General features: G+C 36.1%; 2 protein-coding genes across 5 annotated transcripts in view; one reads left to right on the forward strand and one right to left on the reverse strand.

The window, feature by feature from the left end:
- Window positions 1–12376, forward strand: part of ASB17 (ankyrin repeat and SOCS box containing 17) — a 38968-nt gene extending 26592 nt beyond the window's left edge. Inside the window, exon 3 of the mRNA XM_077119497.1 lies at window positions 12036–12376. Within this exon, the coding sequence (XP_076975612.1) occupies window positions 12036–12242 (207 nt within the window). The 3' untranslated portion in view covers window positions 12243–12376. The remainder of the gene's footprint in view (window positions 1–12035) is intronic.
- Window positions 12377–16885: 4509 nt separating this feature from the next.
- The window catches only part of MSH4 (mutS homolog 4), a 132797-nt gene continuing 126720 nt past the window's right edge, over window positions 16886–22962 (reverse strand). For 3 of the 4 annotated variants that reach the window (XM_077120582.1, XM_077120583.1, XM_077120581.1), the window contains one exon: window positions 18643–19222. In XM_077120582.1, coding sequence (XP_076976697.1) covers window positions 19031–19222 — 192 coding nt within the window. In that variant the 3' untranslated portion in view covers window positions 18643–19030. Of the gene's footprint in view, window positions 16995–18642; window positions 19223–22962 lie in introns of those variants that run through there. The other variant, XM_077120584.1, reaches the window with a different exon arrangement.

Below are 22962 nucleotides of genomic sequence, written 5' to 3' on the forward strand. Positions count from 1 at the left end.
GTATCTTTCCCTGGATGCCTTAGATTGGACATTTCTATAGACTTGTTTTTAATTGGGACATTTTCTTGGCCTTGGAACTATAAACTAGCATCTGATTAAATTCCCCTATTTAAAAGCCATTCCATATCTGGCATATTGTATTCCAGCAGCTAGCAAACTAGAACACCCTCATATCCAAGCCAGATAAGGATACCACAAGAAAACATATAAAATTACAGACCAATATCTCTTATGAATATAGATGCAAAAAGCATCACCAAAATATTAGCAAACTGAATCCAATGGCATACTAGTAGAATTATACACCATGGCTTATCCTTGGTATGCAAGGTTGGTTCAATATAAGAAAATAAATTAACGGGATATGCCACATTAGCAGAATGAAGGAAAAAAAGTGATCATTTCATTTGATGCAGAAAATGCATCTGATGAAATCCAGCTTCTCCTCTTGATAAGAACACTTTGAACAACAGGAGTAGAAGGAAACTTCCTCAACATGATAAATGTAATGTAAACAGTGACTGAAAAATCTCTCCCCAGGGATTCAATGAAAAAAAAGGACAATTCTGAATTTTTCAGAACTCTGGAGGAAGATAAAGCCTGGAAAAGGACCCTACAATGCAGAATTGAAGAGAAAGAATAATATCAGTTAGAAAATCTCTGTACCAGAGCAGCTGGCTGTCTCCCCTCCCCCTCACCCAGGCTCACCCACAGTACCAAAAGGGATCATCAACAGCAGCTGGAATACCTCCCATCGGGAACACAGAATATAAATTCTTGCACAACAGTGAGACAGAGCCTCACTGTTTGTTTGGAGATACAGGAGACAGGGAAAGGCATTTCAAGGTCCAGGTCAATGAGTAATAGAGTCTGAGAAAACAAAGACAGAGTCTGTATTTTCAGCCCTGGGTCCAAAAGCCATAATCCCATCCCTGACAGAAACATCAGTGGGTGGACTGATCCCTACTAGGGGCCAGCTGAATACTGGTCAGCTTGGGAAGTTTATTTATTTCCACAAATAAAGTGAGGGACAGAGCCCCACATTGAGCTAGATTTTGGCAGGCAAAGGGAGGAGGGCACAGGATGCCTGCAGTCCCAGTCCCATCTAGCTAGATGTAGCCTAGGCTATGAGGTAAAAAGCTTCTGAGGATGATTAAGCTACTGAGCAACACCATCTTCTGGGAAGACCAGGAAGTGCAAGGGAATTGAAGGTCTCTTTCAGAGAATCTTAAGAAAAATATCTCAAACCCACTGGAGCTGGTCTAGAAGCCTGAAAGGGAACACACTTCTATTTTGGCTGAGAAATACAGATTTCCAACTGTTAAAGCAGTACCTTAAACAAACCCAGATCTTGCAGGCCAGCAAAAAAAAATGGAGCACCACTGGACCCAGTGTGCCCACAAACAGAACTTGCTGTGGTGCCCACAGCATACCCTCCACCCCTGGGGCAGACTTCTGAGGGCATCTGGTTTGGGGGGAGGACCAGGAGCAGAGGCAATTTGACAACTGGTTGATGAGAGAGATGAACAGATAGAGAACAAAGCCAACCAAAAGAAAACCATAGGCAAAAAGAGAAAAAAAAATTCCAGAATAAACTAAACAATAAAATCAGATACTTAGACTTAAGCAGAAAATCATGACTCACACCAGGAAGCAAAATATGGCCCAACCAAAGGAACAAATGATCACATCAACTGAGATACAGGAGTTAAAACAACTAATTATAAATGTTCAAACATATCTTCTAAAATCAATGAGGTGAAAGAAAATACAGCAAGAGACATAAAGGATGTAAAGAAGGCATCGGGTGACCATACAGAATAACTCAAAAATTTAAAACAGATGAAAGAACTTATGGGAATGAAAGGCACAATAGAAGAGATGAAAAGCATACTGGAGACACAAAACAGCAAATTTGAAGAGACAGAAGAAAGGATTAGTGAGCTAGAGGACAGAGCATCTGAAATCCTACACAAAAGAACAGATAGGGAAAAGAATGGAAATATAGGAGCAGGGTCTCAGGAATTGAATGAAAACATGAAGCACACAATATATGTGTTATGGGTGTCCCAGAAAGAAAAAGGGAAGGAAATGGGGGCAGAAAGAATAATGGAAGAAATAATCACTGAAAATTTCATAACTCTCATGAAAGATATAAATTACAGATCCAAGAAGAACAGCTTACCCCAAACAGAATAGATCTGAATAGACCTACTCCAAGACACTTACTAATCAGATTGTCAAATGTCAAAGAGAGAATTCTGAAAGCTGCAAGAGAAAAGCAATCCTTCTCATAAAAGGGAAGCTCAATAAAATTAATTGCAGATTTCTCAGTGGAAACTATGGAGGTGAGAAGGAAGCAGCATGACATATTTAAGATATAGCAAGAGAAAAATTGCTAACCAAAAATTCTATAACCAAAAAAAAACCCGTTCTTCAAAAATGAGGGAGAGTTTAAAATATTTACAGATAAACATACACTGAGAAAATTCATGAACACGAAACTTGCTCTACAAGAAATACTAAAGGGAACACTACAGGCAAATAGGGAAATGTAAGAGAAAGAGGTTTGAAGAAGAGTGTAGAAATGAAGATTAACATTAAGGGCTACTAAGAGAGTAAAAAGAGAGAAAAAATAAAAATAAAATATGAGAGACAGAATCCAAAAGACAAAATTGTTGAAGAAAGTACTGCCTTTACAGCAATAACATTAAATGTAAATGTATTAAACTCCCCAATCAAAAGACATATTTGGCAGAATGGATTAAAAAATGAAAAAAACAAAACAAAAAACAAAACAAAAAACAAAACAAAAAACAAAACAAAACAGGATCCATATAAATTCTGTCTACAAGAGACTTACTTATGACCCAAGAACAAAGACAGATTGAAAGTGAAATGTTGGAAAAAGATATTTCCGGCAAACAATAACCAGAAAAGAGCAGGTGGAGCTGTATTAATATCAGACAAATTAGACTTCAAATGTAAAGCAATTAAAGGAGAAAGAAGGACATTATGCATTATTAAAAGGGACAATTCAGCAGGAAGATATAACAATCATAACTATCTATGCACAGAGCCAGAGTGTCCCAAAATACATGAGGCAAAAACTGACAACACTGAAGGAAGAGGCAGACAATTCTACAATGGAGGACTTCAATACGCCACTCTCATCAACTGATAAAATGTCTAGACAGAGGATTTTGAATAATACTATAAATGAACTAGACTTAATAGACATTTACAGAATATTGCACCTAACCATAACAGTATATACATTTTTCTTGACTGGTCATGGATCATTTTCCAGTATAGACTACATGTTAGGGCACAAAGCAGGTCTCAACAAATTTTAAAAGAGTGAAATTAAACAAAGCACTTTCTCAGATCATGAAGGAATTAAGCTGGAAATCAATAACAGGTAGAAGGCTGGAAAATTCAAAGATATATGGAGGCTAAACAACATACTCTTAAACCACCAGTGGGTCAAGGAAGAAATTGAAAGAGAAAAAAGTAAATACCTAGAGGCAAATGAAAACACAACATACAAAAACTCATGGAAAGGAGCAAAGCAGTGCTGAGAGGGAAATTTATTACCTTCAATACCTATATCAAAAAAGGAGAAAGATCAAAAATCAAGGAATTAATTACTCAACTGGAGAAATTAAAGAACAGCAAACTAACCCTGACACAAACAGAAGAGAAGAAATAACAAAGATTAAAGCAGAAATAAATAAAATTGAGAACATAAAAACAATAGAGAGAATCAACAAAACTAGAAGTTGCTTCTCTGAGAAAACAAATAAAAATCACGGACCCTTAGCTAGGCTGATGAAGAAAAAAAGAGAGGATGCAAATAAACAAAATCAGAAATAGGAGGGGGGACATAATCATTGACACCACAGAAATAAAGGAGATAATAAGAGGATACTATGAACAATTGTATGCTAAAACTAAACAACCTAGATAAATTGGACAACTTCCTAGAAAAGCATGAAAAGCCAACATTGAGTCAAGAAGAAATAAAAGCCCTTAACAAATCAAAAACAAATAAAAAGACTGAATCAGAAATAAAAAATTCTGTTACTGCTATTACTTAACACTGTGCTAGAAGTTCCAGCTAGAGCAATTAAACAAGAAAAAGAAGTAAAAAAAATCTGAATTTGAAAGAAAGAAGTAAAACTTTCACTGTTGGCAGATAAAATAATCCTATGTGTAGAATATCTTGAAAAATCTTCTGTAAAGCCACCAAAGCCAATAAATTAGTACAGAAAATTGGTAGGATACAAGATAAACATGCAAAAATCAGTTGTGTTTCTATACATTAACAATATACAATCTGAGGAGGAAGTCAAGAAAAAAATTCCATTTTCATGGATTGGGAGACTAAATATAGTTAAGATGCCAATTCTACCCAAATTGATTTATAGATTCAATGTAATACTAATTAAAATCCCACTAACTTATTTGCAGAAATAGAAAAACCAATAATTATATTTGGAAGGGTAGGGTGCACCAAATAGCTAAAAATATCCTGATAAAGAAAAATGAAACAGGAGGTCTCATACTAACTGACTTTGAAAGCAAAAGTGGTCCAAACTGCATGGTACTGGCAAAAAGATAGATGTACTGTACAGTGAAATCAAATTCAGTGTAGACCCTCTCATGTAAGGCCAATTGGTCTTTGATGAGGTGGTCAAGTCAACCTAACTGGGACAGAGCAGCCTCTTCAACAAATGGTGCTTGGAGATCTGGATATCCATATCAAAAAGAATGAAAGAGGACTCCTATCTTACACCTTACACACACAAAAAAAATTCAAAATGTATCAAAGAGCTAAGAACATAAAACTTGAGAAGAAAATGTAGGGAAATATCTTAAGGACCTTGCAATAGAAGTTGTTTTCCTAGATCTTACAAGCAATGAAAGAATAGAAAGTCCTTTTGTGCATCAAAGGACTTTGTCAGGAAAGTAAAAAGGCAGCCTATGCAATGGGAGATAATATTTTTCAACCACATATGAGATAAGGGTTTAATATCCATATATTTAAAGAGATCCTACAACTCAACAACAAAAAGACAAACAACCCAATTAAAAATGGGCAAAAGAGATGGACAGATATTTTTCCAAAGAGGAAATACAAATGGCTAAAAAACATATGAAAGATGCTCAACTTCACTTGCAATTAGGGAAAAGCCAATGAGATATTATCTCACACCTACTAGAATGACCTTTATAAAAAAAAAAATAGAAAACTTCAAGCATTGCAGAGGATATGGAGAAATAGGAACACTCATTCACTGTTGGTGAGAATGTTAAATGGTGCAACCACCCTGGTTGCACCCTGGTGGCACTTCCTCAGGAAGCTAAATATAGAATTGCTGAATAATCCAGAAAACCTATTACTAGGTATATATTTAGAGGAAATGAAAGCAGGAATATGAATGGACATTTGCACACTAATGTTTATAGTGGCATTATTCGTGACTGCCAAGAGATGGAATCTATCAAATGTTCACCAATAGATGAGTAGATTCACAAACTGTGGTACATACATATGATGAAAAATTATGCAGCAGTAAGACAGAATAAAGTCTTGAAGTATGCAACAACATGGATGAAACTTGAGGACATTTTATTGAGTGAAATAAGCTAGAAACAAAAGGACAAATACTGTATATAGTCTCAATAATATGAACCAATTATAATGAACAAATTCTGAGTTCAAGTTGATAACACAGGTTGTTAGGAGACAGAAAGAGGATAGAGTTGGGTACTTGATGCAGAAGGAGTACAAAACATTTGACAGGGTTATTTGTAAAGATCAAGAAATGGATAGCACAATACTAAATGATGGTTGCACAATATTGTAAGTATATTGAACTTACAAGGTTAGCTGGTTGAAAGAGGAAGGCTAGGGACATGTATGACTCCAGAAGGAAAGACAGATAATAATTGGGAATGTATAACAGCAAAATGTAGAGTGAACAATGATCATGATTACATGTATAAAATATAAGAAAGTTTATACCTGAGGGAGAACAATTGAAGATCACCACTGTAAGGTGCTAAAAATGGGATGGTATATGGAAAAAATATAATTAATATAACTTAGGGTCCATGGTTAACAGTAACATTCTAGTGTTCTTTCATTAATTCTAACAAAGCCAACGTACCAAAGCTAAATAATGATGAGGAATATAATGGAGGGGTATGGGATTCCTGTTGTTGTGTTTCTCTTTTTCTTTTCTCCTCTTCTCTCTTTGTGGAAGAAATGGAAATGTTCTCATATAAATTATGGTGGTGAATGCATAACTATGTGATTATTCCATAGGGATAACTATACGATTATACTGTAGGGAAGTAGAATGGTGCAGGTCTTTGGATGGCAGTGTGGTGATTCCACAGGAGGTTAAATATGAAGTTTACACATGATCCTGCAACTCCATTGTTAGACAAAGACTTGAGAAAACTGAAAGCAGGGACATGAATTAGCATTTTCACATGGTGTATATGGTGGCATTTTTCACGATTTGCAATGGATGGAGGTGGCCTAAGGGTAAGCTGACTGATGAATGGAGGGGCAAATTGCGATATATACATATGGAAGAATAATGAGCAGCTGCAGGAAGGAATGAAGTCATGTGGCATGGAACTAGAAGAATGAACTTTGGTGGCATTATGTTGAGTGAAATAAGCCAGAAGAAAATGGACAAATAATGTATGGTCTCACTAATATAAACTTACTATGGTAAGCAAACTTTGAGAATTGAATTCAAGTGCACAAGTTGTCAGGGGATAGAAAGTGGGCAGAAATTGGGCAATCTATGATTAAGGAGCACAGAATATCCAAATAAGGCTCATTTAAAGGTTACTAGATTGTAAGCTCTTAACAGCAGTCACATCTATTCCTGAATTGTAAATGTTATTTCTCACTTCTGAAATACTGTGCTCTTCTTGTATAACCTGGTAGTTCTTTGGAACATTGGGTATCTGTGGGAGACCTGAGATGCAGAACTAGAGTTTTATAGCTGTGAAAGTCAGCATTACTCCATACAACAATTGTTATAGAAGTTGAAAAAGAGATCAGTCTCCAGTTAGAGATATGTGTGTAATGGGACCTGAGTGGGACTAAAGTAAATCAGAATACAGAGTGAAGGATGATATTTTATGTATTTTAAAGCGTCAACCTCTGTGGGAGACCAAAGCAAGAGATAATCATTTGGTCCAAAATTTAAATTATATGTAGTACACTATCTAATATAAACTGTCTGGTCAATTTATTTAAACAACTTAATTACATGGATCCTAGAATAAGGAATGAGAGCTTATTACTCTGTACAGGTTAATGTCTAGATACATTTCAGAGTTTGGGGGCCAGAAAATTTAAAAGTATCTGCAAAGTCCCCTTAAGGGACTGGAGGAAAATGTGCAAATATTAAACTTCCCTACCTGGGGAAGTTGTGATAATCCCTCAGGCATTAGGGACTCTGTTCTAGTTTGCTAGTTGCCAGAATGCAATACACCAAAAACAGAATGGCTTTTTAAAAGGGGAATTTAATAAGCTGCTAGTTTACAGTTCTGAGGCTGAAAAAATGTCCCAATTAAAGCAAGTCTATAAAAATGTCCAAATTAAGGCACCAACAAGAGGTTACTCAAGAAAGACTGATAAAGTTCAGGGCGTCTCTCTCAACTGGAAAGACACATGGTGAACTTGGTGGCATCTGCTAGTTTTCTCTCCTGGCATCTTGCTCATGAAGCTCCCCCTGGTACATATTCCTTCTTCATCTCCAAAGGCCTCTGGTGGTGTGTGCTCTCTGCTTCATGGCCCTTGTCATTCTCTGCTCTCTCAGGATCACAAACCTTTTCCAAAATGCTTTCTCTTTTAAAGGATTCCAGTAAAGTAATCAAGACCCACCTGGAATGGGTGGAGTCACATCTCCCTCTATTCAAAACTTCATACCCACAATTGGGTGAGTCACATCTCTGTGGATAATCCAATGAAGTTTCCAACCTACACTATTGAATAGGGGTTGAAAGAAATGGTTGCTCCCATAAGATTGATTAGGATTAATTTATGGCTTTTCTAGGGTGCATACATTCTTTAAAACCAGCACAGACTCCCAATTTAACAAGCCAAATCTTCAATCTTGAGGCTTGCCCTTATGAAACTTATTTCTGCAATGGAAAGGATGCCTGCATGTAATTAGGCCTAAGAGTCACCCTCAGGCAGCTGTTTTTTGTTGCTTAGATGTGTCCTCTCTCTTTAAGCCAACTCTACAAATGAACTCACAATCTCACCCCCACACACACACATGGGAAATGATCCCAGGGGTATCCATTTCCCTAACATTGTGGGACATGACTCCCAGGGATGAACCAGGCCCTGGCATTGTGGGATTGAGAATGACCAAAAAGGGGGAAAGAAATGGGACAAAATAAAGTTACAGTGGCTAAGAGATTTAAAATAGAGTTGAGAGGTCATTCTGGAAGTTACTGCTATGCAAGATTTAGACAGATATTTCAAATTACCAGAGTATGCCATGCCCCAACCAAGTACTCCTGAAAACCACAGGAATTGTGCTGGGCTCTATCTAAGTCTTCATAAAAGTTTTTCTTAGTTTATTTTCTAATAAACTTAAGGACTCCAGATTGATCCTAGACCAGATTAGTTCTGAAACCCAGAGGTATCAGTCTCTTCAAGAACAACCACCAGGATCATTCCTCTGTCTGGGAAGGCCAACACACTTCTCCAGCAAGACATTAAAATGGCTATTCTCCAGATATCCCTGAAGATTGAAAGATCAAATGAGAAGGAGGCATAACTGAGAAATTAGGATTTAACAAATAACTGTGACTATTAAATCATTATATAGATATTTCTTGTTAGAGTCTAATGTTTTAGAACAGCAAGAAGGAAATACCTGAAATTACTGAACTCTAATCCAGTAGCTCTGATCTCTGATAATGATTGTATAACTATATTATAAAAAAGAAAAAACCGTCAGTCACCTGTGTTTGCATGGATATACTTCTGGATGTTTTGTTTTGTTCCACTGCTGTATATATGTCATTATTACACTGTTTTAGTTAAACTACATCTATTGCAAGTCTTAAAATTGGGTAGATTGCAATACTAGTGGTTAATAAGAGGGACAGGTAAGTGATAAGGGATGTATGGGGGGTTGCTTTTATCTTTCTCTGAAATAGTGCAAACTTTCTCTGGAGTTATGCAAATATGTCATGTTGATGAACGCACAACTATGTGATGATATTGTGAACCACTGATTGTATACTTTGGATGGATTGTATGGTGTGTGATATCTAAATGAAAACATAAAATTTTTTTTTTAAAGTTAAAACCAGGTTTCACTTGTATCTTGGGGAAAAAAATTTATATGAAAGATCATGTAGCTTCCAGTAGCTATAGAAATTTGAAAAAGCAGAATGAATTTTCACTTCTGGATCTTAAAATTTAGTATGATGCAACAGTAATAAAAATAGAATGGTATTGGCATGAGGACAGATGTATAGGCCAATAGAATAGAATTGAGAGCTCAGAAATCAACTCCCACATATGTGACCAACTGATTTTGACAAGGTGGCTAAGACCTCTCAATTATGAAAGAATAGTCTCTTCAACAAATGGTGCTGGGGAAACTAGACCTCCATTTGAAAAAAAAGAAAAAAGAGGAGGACCCCTACCTCACACCAAATACAAAAATCTACTCAAAATGGAACAAAGATCTTAATATAGGAGCTATAATTATTAAACGTCAAGAAGAAAACATAGGGAAGCATCTTCAAGACCTTTGTTAGACAATGGCTTCTTAGAATTTATACACAAACAAAAGCAACAAAAGAAAAAAAAAACAGATAAATGGGACTACATCAAAATTAAAAACTTATGTTCCTCAAAGGACTTTATCATGAAAATAAAATGACAACTTACACAAATGGGAGAAAATATTTGGAAACTACATATCTAATAAGGTATTAATATCCAGAATATATGAAGAAATGCTTCAACTTAACAAGACAACCCAATTTAAAAATGGACAAAAGACTTGAACAGACATCTCTCCAAAGAAGATATATAAATTGCCAGAAAGTACATGGATGCTCAACATCATTAACCACCATGGAAATGCAAATCAAAACCAAAATGAGAGGGGAAGGGGGCAAGATAGTGGCTTAGTGAGATGTGGAATCTAGTTTGTCCTCCAGAGAAGCTAGTAAATAGCTAGGAACAGTACAGAACAACTGCTGCAGCCACATCAGTGACCAGACCCACAGCATGAACAAGCTTGACTGGCTGAGACCCAACACAGAACTGTAAATTCCCAGTGCCATGGAGGCCGATGCTCCTCCCCCATGGGCACAACAGTCTGGTTCCCCGAGGGAAAGGGAAAGAAACTTTAGTAGTAACAAGGGCTTAGCTCAACCAAGCTCCAATTGAGGAATTAATTAACAAATTCTGACTACTGAAAATAGCCCCCCAGCTCAGATAAACCTGGAATAAGAAGTAAAGGTACTAGGAATTTTTGCACCAGCAGAGAGTGGGGAGGACTGATGGAAAAAGAGAAAAAAAAAAAAGAGGCGACAGCACAAAATACTTGAAAAGGCTGGACACTAAAAAGAAGGGGGGCACAGAGCCTGGAGATACATACAGCAATGTATCAATCAAGCTCTTGATTAACAAATCCAAGGAAGGGAGGGTATTACTCTGAAAAGGATTTTTTTTTTTTTTGCTTTGTTTCTACTACCTGACAATGCATTAGATAGAACTGCAAGGCTCCTCAGGCTCCAGCTGCCCCAGGCCAGGGCAGAATTAAGCTTGTTTGAGTGACAAAGTGGCTGGTGGGATGAAAGGAGTTAATTCACTGGAGCCTGTGCCTTCCCCAGGAGATTGGTGGGGCCCAGTTCAGGTGGAATCCCTCCCTCAAGGAATTCTGGCCCCAGGGACTGGAAAACAAGTAAAAATGCCAACCTACAACCTCACTTCTGTCATAGTCTGCTGAAGTTAAAGGCACTGAATCACTTTATGCTGGTGGGAAGCTGCAGGTGCAGTATCCACCACATACTGGGCAGGATAGGAAAAACAGAGTCCAGAGGCTTCATAGGGAAGTCTGTCAACATGCTGGTTATCACTCAGGGAAAACTGATGCAGGTGACTCTTTCCTACTGAGAGGAGGCTAGTCCAGTCTGGGAAAATCTGACTGGGGTTTATAACATCTGAGTAGATCCTCCTCAAAAAACAAAGAGAGGAAGAGAAAAAAAGACTTCCCATATAGGTAGGGCAGGAAACAGAAAAACAAGAACTGAAAAACTCTGTTCAGTTAAACAGAACCTATGCTAGAGGTCTAGAATAAGATGAACTGAATGTCAAAGAACACATAAAGGACAAAACCATTCAGCAAGAAAATCCTAGGAAAAAGAGTGGACATAATCTCCAGAATAAACTAGTTAAGGAAATCAAATGGCTAGATGCCAGTAAAAATGATGAGTCATACTAGGAAAATCAAAGATATAGCCCAGTCAATCTTTGATTTTTAAAATTTTTCTGAATTGATGCAAATGTTCTAAGAAATTATCATGATGAAGAATATGCAACTATGTGATGATATTGTGAATTACTGATTATATATGTAGAATGGAATGATCATATGTTAAGAATATTTGTGTTTGTTGTTATATTTAAAAAATAAAAAAATAAAAAAGTTTCATAGAACTACACTACACTGTGATTTCTAAGTTAAACTATGGGCTTTAATTAATAGTACAATTATAAAAATGTGCTATCATCAATTATTATAAATGTTCCACACCAAAGCAAGGTGTTGGTGATGGGGTGGCATATGGGAATCCTGTAGTTTTGCATGACTGTTTTATAAACTGACATCTTCTGTAATTAAAAGAAGTTATTCAAATTTAAGATCTATTTTCCGAATTTAAGTAAAAAAATAAAGTGCTCATAATCTGGACTAATCCAATGATTAATATTACAAAATTAAAAATATTTCCCTTTTCTCTAGACACAGCTGAGTTTAGGAAGACGTCCAATTATTTCAAATTGGTTGGATTACATTCCTTCAACCAGATACAAAGATCCGTGTGAACTAATACATCTTTGCAGACTGACAATCAGGGCTCGACTACTGACCAACAATATGATCCCAAATGGAATATTTTCACTTCTAACTCCTGTTCGTCTACAGAATTACCTGAATTTAGAAAGCTAATACACCTCTTTATCCTGAATTCTTAAAGGATGCTCACCATGGTTTAGAAGTTAATAAACTATTAACTTCATGAAAATTGTTATCACATTGTATATTCCATTATAAAATTTTTTTCACATGACATTTTAAATGAATCCCTTTTTATCAATACGTGGCATTATCCATCTATACAGTAGAAAATTATATGCATTTTGATCAACATAATATCAAAATGAAAATGTTAGATAAATCTGTCTTTTCTTTGGTTACAAAGAAACTTATCAAAAACTTTTTTTAGAATTTAAATAATGTTTTAGCTTTGACATTTTCAATACTCAGGACACAAATTGTTGCTAACACAAAGATGAGCATTTTGAGAAAATTTTCTGTGGGTCTCTCATGTTTGCCCATCTTATAAGTATAGGTACTAAATACCTTTTATTCTGGAACTTGTACTAAATACCTTTTATTCTGGAGCTTATCAAGAATGTAAAGTGAACAGCCTTTGAAGATAGGTAGACTGCCTCTCTCTGGAGCAGAAGATAGGTTGGTTTATTGTATAATATAATAAAGATAATGTCTCCATCCTGGAGAAAAGTTGCACAGGATTGCTTTTGAAACCTATTATAAAAGATCGGAACTTTCCAAGCTCAAATTTCCTCAGTTATGACATAAATCCACTGCCTGCACATCTATCTAGACCACTTCATGTCACCTTCGTGGGAGTTGAGGGGGTGGGTCGTGGAACCAACATGAACACGAAGCACATCCTGCCTGCTGTGCCATAAGTAATAAGGCCTTTTATCCCCCCCATCATTGTGTATTTTAGGACCAATCTTTGATTATGGTAGGTGGTAGCCATTTCCACTGTCCACTTAAAATCTGGGACCTATCGGAATCTTGACAATCATAAGAAAGATGTATTCATTCTGTCCTTATAGTGAGAGAACCTCCTTAGTGAAACATTACTGTTACATTACTGTTTTGTTCCTATAGAACAAAACAGAAATAGCAAAGTAGCAAGACATGGAACAACAGAACTAGATTACTTGCTTTTCCTTTTCCCTCTACTTTAATTCCTGTGAGGTATCAATGCACTATAGGACTGAATTTTAGAAATTATTATTTATACCCTATTAAAATACACTTAATAAAAAAACAAAAAACAATTTTAATTAAAAAAGCAAAAAGGAAAAACCACACTTAATTACAACTGAGCATATTATTAAGCTCATAAATAAATTTTGAGGAAGTTCACACAATGCATAGTGTGTTAACAATTGAAATTTTTTATTAATAACATGTAAGTTAGTTATACATTTTGGCTGAAAGTGTGTTAATATGAAGAAAGCAAAAAAGCTACCTTTGGTCTAGTATCTAAAAAAATAATAGGGTGGGCCATGGTGGCTCAGCAGGCAGAGTTCTCACCCGTCATGTCGGAGACCTGGGTTCGCTTCCTGGTGCCTGCCCATACCAAAAAATAAATAAATAAAATAATAATAGATTGCTGATCCAGATGAAGTGATTTACCTGGGAAAATACTTTAGTAAATTGCTTTTTAAATGTATCATCTAATTTTCATCCCTACCACCTTCTTTTTACATTTCAACTATAAGAGAGCTTGAAGAATTTTGTCTAGACATCACTTTTATTGAACATGAACCATATCTACTCTGAGGAGTGGGCAATAAGCAGTTTCTACATTTTAGGAACCTCTTTGTTCTTGAAATTCTGATACTTCCATATTTCTAATCAGGGTTCATGGCATCACACGATCATATTTAACACTTCCCTTCTCATAACTAAAAAATAAGATCAGCCATTAACTGATTAATCAGCCACTAAATCTCCTTCATATACTTCAAATCAATGTCTTGCCACTGAATCTCCTTAATATCCTTCAAATCAATGTCTTTATGTTTTTTCTCCCTCGCCAGCCACCACACGACTTGCTCTAGTTTGCTAGCTGCTGGAATGCAATATACCAGAAACAGAATGGCTTTTAAAAAGGGGAATTTAATAAGCTGCTAGTTTACAGTTCTAAGGCCGAGAAAATGTCCCAATCAAAACAAGTCTATAGAAGTGTCCAATTTAAGGCACTGGGGAAAGATACCTTGGTTCAAGAAGGCCGACGACGTTCAACATTTCTCTCTCAGCTGGAAGGGCACATGGTGAACATGGTGGTGTTTGATGGCTTTCACGTGGCTCTACAAAAAGGGGACTCTCTCCAAAACATTTCCTCTTTTAAAGGATTCCAGCAAGTAACTCCACCTTCAGTGGGTAGAGACACACCTCCATGGAAGTCATCTAATCAAAAGTTACCACCCACAATTGGGTAGGTCACATATTCATGGAAACAATCAAAATGCTCCCACCCAGCAATATTGAATGAGGATTGAAGGGCATGGCTTTTCCGGGGTCCACCATAGATTCAGTCCGGCACACCACTTTCATTCCGCCCCCTTCCCCCATCTATCCCTTTCTCATTGTTTCTACCTCTGACCTTCTTCCACTCTCTCCTGGACTACTGAAATAGTCTATCTGGTGTCCCTAACTCTGGTTTCAATCTTCCATCCCAAAACCATTCACACTACCACCCAGATGATCTTCCTAAAATGCAAATCTAAACATGTTTTCCTCCAATTACAAATTCCCCACCACACCTCATCCAACAACAAATATACCTTAAAACTCGTCAGTGACTTCCATGAGAAATTGATAGAAAACCACCTACTTACCTGTGCAGTTCGATCTTTTTGCCCTTCTTTCAGATGCACCACACCCTCAGCCAAATAAAACTATATAGCTTTCTGCATCTCTGTGCTGTTATGTATGCTTGTTGCTCTATCTAAAATGCTCATTCTTTTCTGAACGTTTGTCATTTTATCCTTCAAGCTCCCTTTAACTCACAAGGAACTGTATTCTCTCTTTGGGCCACTACCATTATTAATACATTTCTCTATTATTATACTTATCACATGGTGTTCAATCCTAATATGTGTTTTCTCTCTCTCTCTTTACATGTGAGGTTCTCAGAGTCATACATCCTATTATTTGTACCATTAACACCTAATGTGTGGCTTTATTCATAGAGAAATCCAGTAAATCTTTATTGAATTAAATTTGCTTTGGAGTTTTCTAAAGCTTTTGCTTCATGGGACAGATTTTAAAACAGGCTACCAGAGGCCCTTTCCCTAATCCCTCCCGATGCAGTATAGAGTCAGCCTGCACTGCTATTTTGGGTCACTGGCTAGAATAATAATAGGGTGGTATATGGGAACTAGGTATTCTATACATGACTCTCCTATAAACTACAACTTTTGTAGTAAAACAAAAACAAAAGCAAAATAACCCAAACCTGACAACACAAAGTATTGGCAAAGAGATGCAACAACTAGAATCTTCATGCATGCCTGATGGGAATGCAGTGTTATAAACACTCTGGAAAAGTTTAGCAGCCTCCTATAAAGTTAAACATAATTTTACTGTATGCCATAGCCATCCCAATCCATTTAACCCTTATAAATGAATACCTATGCTCACATAAAAACTTGTCCATGAAAGGTTCTAGCAGCTTTATTCATAATCACCCCATTCTGGAAATCCAATTTTCCTTTAACAAATGAATGGATATAAACTGGGGTATATCCAAATAATGAATACTGTTTAACAGCCTTTCTTGAGTAACCTCTTGTTGGTGCCTTAATTTGTTTAACAAAAAAGACAAAAAGCTTGGCTAAATTTCAAATGTATTAGGCTGAGTGAAAGAAACCAGTTTCAAAATGTTACATACTATATGATTCCTTCCCCAACCTTAACTAATCCAGCAATCACTGCCCTATTTTTCTTCCCTGTACTTTTGCCTTTTCCAGCTTCTGGAGGATCATGGCAATGCTTGGTGTGCCTTGGCTTGTAGATGCATGACTCCAGTCTCTGCCTTTGTCTTCACATGGCCTTCTCCCCTCCCTTTGTCCTCCTTTTCTTATCAAGACACCATTCATACTGGATTAAGGTCCCATTCTACTCTAGTATGAGGTCACCTTAACTGGACTAAGATTAACATCTTAACATGCATATTTAACATCTGCAACAAACATATTTCCAAATAAGGTCACATTCTGAGGTAGCAGGGGTTAGGACTTCAACATACATTTTGGGTGGAACAATTCACCCTTGGCACAATTATATCCTGGAAGAGAAAAGTGGAACACATTAAAAGAATGGCTTTAAGGTAGAAATTAAAGGAGCTGCTAAGATATTATGGATATTTATCTTAGACTGAATTATAACACTGATCTATAATTTTAGAGAAAGGCAAAGAGGAACTAAAGAACAGAACAAAGAGATATTAAATTTAAAGCATGGGCTAATTGTCTCCATTGTATTCACCTTCATTCTATAGTACCATGACTGATAGTGATTACATCATCAATTGATTTGCTTTTCAGTATTTTAGTGCTATTCAAAATGGTATAAGAAAATAATTTAATTGTGAGGATTAAACATATTTTTATTTGAGTATTCCAAATTAAAATAATTTAATCAGTTGATTGTAGCTTTTACTTTTACAAGTCTGGTGGGACCTAACATTAAAGTTAAACCCAAAGAGAAGTTAATGCATTTGAGGAAATGATAGTCAGTATATTTAATACTCTGTACCTGTCTCTATCTTTTTTCTTCTATTGCCTGCTTTCCTGGGCCTTTTATTGTTTCCAGACTTTTCATTCCCACTTTCCCAAACAATCTTCCACGACCTTTTCCTCCTCAGTGCCTCTAGAAATTTGCCAAAATCCTAAATTATTTAATTGCTTTTAGGAGTGGACATATAAGATTTATATCAAAGGTTTTGAATTAAAACATCCTAATGGTCAAATCACTAATACTATGATACCATCCTTCTAAAACATTGATAATAGGAAATATAATTAGTCTAATGAGGCATTTAATATATCATGTTTTGGTTTGTTAAAGCTGCTGGAATGCAATATACCAGAACTGGACTGGATTTTAAACAATGGGGATTTATTAGGTTACAAGCACAATTCCAAGGTCATGAATTTATTCAAATTAAGGCATTAACAACAGGAAACCTTCTCTGAAGAAAGGCTGCTGGTATCTGGGGTTCCTCTGTCATATTAGAAGGTACATTATGGGTGTCTGCTGGTTTTTTGCTCCTGGGTTCCATTGCTTTCAGCTTCTGATTCTAGTGGCTTTCTATCTGAGTGTCTGTGGGTCCTTTCTTAGCATCTCCAGGGTGTTTCTCTGTAAACTCTCTCTCTCTCAGTGTTTCTTCCTTTTATTCTTTTATAAAGGCTTCAGTAAAGGATTAAGATCCTCCTTGAACTGGGTGGATCACATCTCAATTAAAACAATCTAACCAAGAAGTCCCATCCACAATAGGTCTGCAGCCACAAGAATGGATTGAAAGAACATGGCCTTTTTAGAGGTAAGTAACAGCTCCAATTACCATATATGTTAAATGTAAATAATAAATTACAATCATCCATAAAAGTATGCATGTCATTTAAATCAAAACTTTTTCAATATACCTGGTTACTAATATTAACTTAGAATGCTAAGAGTTTAATACCTAAAATTAACATATATTTAATATTCAATGTCTAAAAATATAATATGCATATATCAGCCAAAGAAATAAAGCTTCAGCAATGTATGAATAAGTTCTTTAGGTCAAAAATAGCATGAACAATGCAGGTTTATTGAATAAATGGTTCAAATGCATACCCTGAATTCCAGACACTTAGTTGCCCAAGAAAAGAATAACTTCCCTATCTTTGGCCTTTGGGCTGAAATTATGCAAATAAATCATCTACTGAGAAGAAATTGCAGAAATGTGGTTGAGAAGACAACTCTTTGGAGTTATAGAATAACTGATGGTCTCCCATTTTCTTTTATCTATTTAAGAAATAAGAATGACCTTTGGGTAATCTCTGAATGCTGGAGTAAGCCATTTGACTTTGGAAAAACAGTTCTATAAAATGTTTCCTTGTGAACTGAGGCAAATAAACAAACCATTATTCTGCCTTGGTAACTCAACTAATTAATATGTAGAAAAATGAAAATGGGTAAAAGAAGGAAGTCATTAAGTAGAAAATGTTACTACCGGATATTTGGAAAACTGAAAGGGCCAGTGATGCTGACTGCCCCTTCCAGAAGCCCTCTCTGCATTACAAAATATCTATTTGATTATTTTCACCCTTTTGAACTATACTGAATGTCAAGAAGAATAGTTTTAAAATCCCAATATCGTTCTAATTTCAGAATCATCAGATGCTGGAATTTGGGGTTACTAATTAAAAATTTATTGAGTCAAAGAGTATTATTACTTCAGAACAGAGGGTGAAAGAGACACTCACATAAGTTTCCATGATGTAAAAGAAAGTTTATTGTTTTAGGCTAAGGTGTTTACAATAACATTTTAAAACATTACTTGTAAGTATTAACATAAAACAGTGAAAATTCATAAATGAGAAAAATACATTACAGACTTCTTAACATAAAATCATTATTTTAAATAGTTTTTACTTGTTATAATAAAAACAATATATCAGAATATGAGTGACAACGCTGAGCTTAATACAATGTAATTTTCAATTAAAATATAAAATTTAGCAAATGCTATTTTCTTTTGCTCTTAGGGAAGAAACAAATTCAACAACTCTGAGCTTAATACAATGTAATTTTCAATTAAAATACAAAATTTAGCAAATGCTATTTTCTTTTGCTCTTAGGGAAGAAACAAATTCTAGGTTCCTCCTATTAAGACAAATTATTTCATTTGTGCAAGATTATCCTTCAGTCTTTGCTGGAACTTGTTCAGGCCTGGGAAAAGAGGCTTCATACTTCTTCTTGAGATTACTTAAATATATTCGTAAACTGTCTGGATCCAATTTAGAGTTCCGAGCAGTTTGAACAAGCCTACTGGCTAGATGGTACACAGCTCTCCGTCTTTCCATCTCAGGGGTACTCCTTTGGTTTTGCTGTTATTACAAAATATATATATATACATATTTTAAAACATAATTTTAATTTTCATTTATCACATTTGGGCATTATTTTATCTCCTTCTATAGAATTACAGAATCCAAATGCTAAATGATCCCTTTGGATAAGTTAGTCCATGCAACTAGGAAAATTTATGTCAGAAGAAGCAAAAAAATATCGTTCTGGAGAATAAAATTTCTGAGGAGTATTTACTAATTTTTGACAGATCCCTATATCCTTGAATTCACTTTCCAATGAAAAAAAATTTGACTAAGTACCTCAAATTTTTCAATACAATACCAAAAAGTAATGAAAAATCCACCAGAGATATGTACTACAAACATATTCTCATTAAAAAGTATAGGCAAATTGCTATACAGTATACATAATTTAAAATATCAACTAAGAGTACTACTCTGCTATCTACTACTTTAATTCTCTAACAGATAAACTGGTCAGAAGAATGGGTCATCAGTAACCTGCCCCATAAGAGAGTTCATATATAGAAATTGCTACAACCGAAGAGATCATATTGCCTGAGGCAAAGATTACATTTTTAAAATAAACTAATTAAACAGCTATGTGGAACTATGTCTTAATTTTTTTTTGTTTTTGTTATTTTAATGCAACATTGAGATATAGTCACATACCATCTAATCATCCAAAGTGTACAATTAATGGTTCACAGTATCATCATATAATTTTACATTTTTACATTACTCATCATAATCAATTTTTGAAAATTTTCATTCCTCAAAAAAATACATATAAGAATAATAAAAATAAAAAAGAATACTTTGAACTTCCCATACCCTTTAACACTACCTATTACTTATTTATTTATTCTCCTTATTTTTTTACTCATCTGCCCATGCACTAGATAAAGAGTATCAGCCACAGGGTTTTCCAATCACATGGTCACACTTTATTTTAATTTTCTAATGCTGCCAGAATGTAATATATCAGAACAGAGTTGGCTTTTATAAAGAGGATGAATTAAGTCATAAGTTTATAGTTCAAATGCCATAAAAATGTCCAAAGGAAAGCATTCAGAAAAAGGACACCTCTGTCAGCTGGGAAAGCACAAGGTTGGCATCTGCTGTTCCCTTGGCTTCTGGTTTCAAACCACTTTCCCAGGGACATTTTCTTTCTGCATCTCCAAATATCTCTTGCTTTTTCCAAAATGGTTCCCTCTTAAAGGACTCCAGGGAGCAGATTAAGAGCCACTTTTAAAGGGTGGAGACACATCACCATGGAAACCACATAAACAAAAGGTCTCACCCCCAACTGGATGGATCATATCTCCATGGAAACAACCTAATCCAAAGGTCCCACCCTAAGCAACAGGTCCGCCCCTACAAGACTGGATTAAGAAAAAAAAACATGGCTATTCTAGGGTACACAACAGTTTCAAACCAGCATATTCCACCCTCTGGACCCCAAAAAGACATGTTCTTTCCATATACAAATTACATTCATCCCATTTCAATATCACAAAAGCCTTAAACCATTTCAGTAAAAATACAAATACAATACAAAGTCATGAACATTACAAAATCTCATCAAAGTCAGCTACAGGAATAGTCTGTCCTAAGGCAAAATTCTCCTCTGGCTCTGGACCTGTAAAACTTAGAACAAGTTATCTACTACTAATCTACAAAGGAGGGATAGTCACAGGATAAATGTTCCCATTCCCATAATGATAAATTGGAAAGAACATAGGGTTTACTGTACCCAAACAGTTCCTAAAATCAGCAGGGCAAACACCACTAGATTTCAAAGTCTGACAGTGATTTATCCTCAGGGCTTGACAGAGCAGCTGTCCCACCCTCTCTAAGGGTTTACACAGCAGCCCTGTTCTCTCCAAACACTTGGGTAAGAGTTGTAACCTTGGGGAATGTTGGGGAGACTTCCTTTTTTGAGTCCAACTCTCCCAGCATGAAGGCAGCACCTCAGCTCTCTTCCAATCTGAGGCACATGCTCAACACCCTCAGAACAGTGGGATGGCAGTGAGGCTCCCCCCAGTCACAAAGGAATATGCTCCACCCTCTCTGAGGCCTGAGGCACCAAAATTCTTCCTGACCATTGAGGCAAAAGACCTACCCTCTTCCTTTGGGGCAAACTCATGCTTTCCACGTGGATAAGGTGTTCCGCTCTCCTGGCCTGAGATGTCTTGGCTTCAGACTTTAGCTTCCATGATTATGCCTTTGAAGTAATTTTTCCTTCAATTTGTCTCTTTTCTGTTTATACTGGTTTCACAAGAAACTTGTTGTTTTTCTGTGCAGTATTCACATATCATGCCCATCAGATAATAGGACCTTCTATAAATCCTTTCTGGATAACTCCATTTCCAATTCTAGCTTTTTCTTAAATGGCTGACTGGTTTAATGTTTGGTTAAATCCTCACATGGGGTCCTATTCTCTAGGGTTTCCCTTTCTGGAAGCCCAGGATTTTCCAGACTATCAATTTCTGGCTTCTTTGTATCCAAGAGTTCAATTCTCAGCTTATCTCTTTCTTGTCTCATTATACTATAAGCTGCAAGAAGCTACAGGCTGCATTTTCCACATTTAGTTAGAAACCTCTTCTGCTAAATATCCAAGTTCATCACTTTCAAATTCTGCCTTCCATCCAATACCAGTACTTAATTTTGCTAAATTCCCTGTCACTTTAAAACAAGGGTCACCTTCCTTCCAGTCTGCAATAAAACATACATCATTTCTATCTAAGGCCTAAATGGGAGCATCTTTAATGTTCATTTTCTCTTCAAAACAATTCAGGCCTTTTCTTTCAAGCATATCACAAGTTTTCCATAATCTTCCCCTTATCCATTTAAAAAGCTGTTCCAGCATTTTTGGTATTTGCAAATTATAGCACCTAACTTCTCTGGTATCAAAACATGTTTTAGTTTGCTAATGCTGCCGGAATATAATTGGGTTACACCAGAAATATACCAAAAATGGGCTGACTTTTATAAAGGGGATTTATTAAGTCGTAAGTTTACAATTCGAAGGCCATAAAAATGTCTAAACTAAGGCACCGAGAGAAAGATATCTTGATTCAAGAAAGGTCGATGGCATCTGGAACACCTGTCAGCTAGGAAGGCATGAGTCTAGCATCTGCTTATCCTTCGGCCTCTGGTTTCAAACAGCTCCCCCATAGCTGTTTTCTTTCTGCATCTTCAAATACCTCTGTCTGTGTCAGCTCTGAGCTTTTTCCAAAATGGTTCCCTCTTAAAGGACTCCAGTAAGTGGATTAAAGAACTTGAATGTATGGTCTCATCTCCATGGAATAAAAAAAGATCCCACCCACACCTGGGTGGGTCACACCTCCATGGAAACAAACTAATAAAAGGTCTCACCCTATACCATAGGTCTGCCTCCATAAGAATGGATTAGGAAAAAGAACATGGCTATTCTGGCGTACATAACATTTTCAAACCAGCACACACCATAAAAGCTATATAGTTATACAATTGTCTTTAAGAATCAAGGCTACTGGAACATAGATCAACAGTTTCAGGTATTTCTTTCTAGCTGTTTGTTTCATTAAGAAATATAGGTGAGGCCTCAATTTGAACAGGGTTGGATTTGTGAGTAATACACCTCTCTCCAACTCAAGCAAACAGACATTTATTGTTTAATATAAGAAAGAGAAATAAAGTAAGTTACACATCACAAGGTGGGAATTCACCAACATCCAAAGAAGAACATTGGGGAATCCCAGAGATAGCTTTTG

This window comes from Tamandua tetradactyla, chromosome 11 (genome assembly GCF_023851605.1).
Source record: "Tamandua tetradactyla isolate mTamTet1 chromosome 11, mTamTet1.pri, whole genome shotgun sequence".
Taxonomy (NCBI): domain Eukaryota; kingdom Metazoa; phylum Chordata; class Mammalia; order Pilosa; family Myrmecophagidae; genus Tamandua; species Tamandua tetradactyla.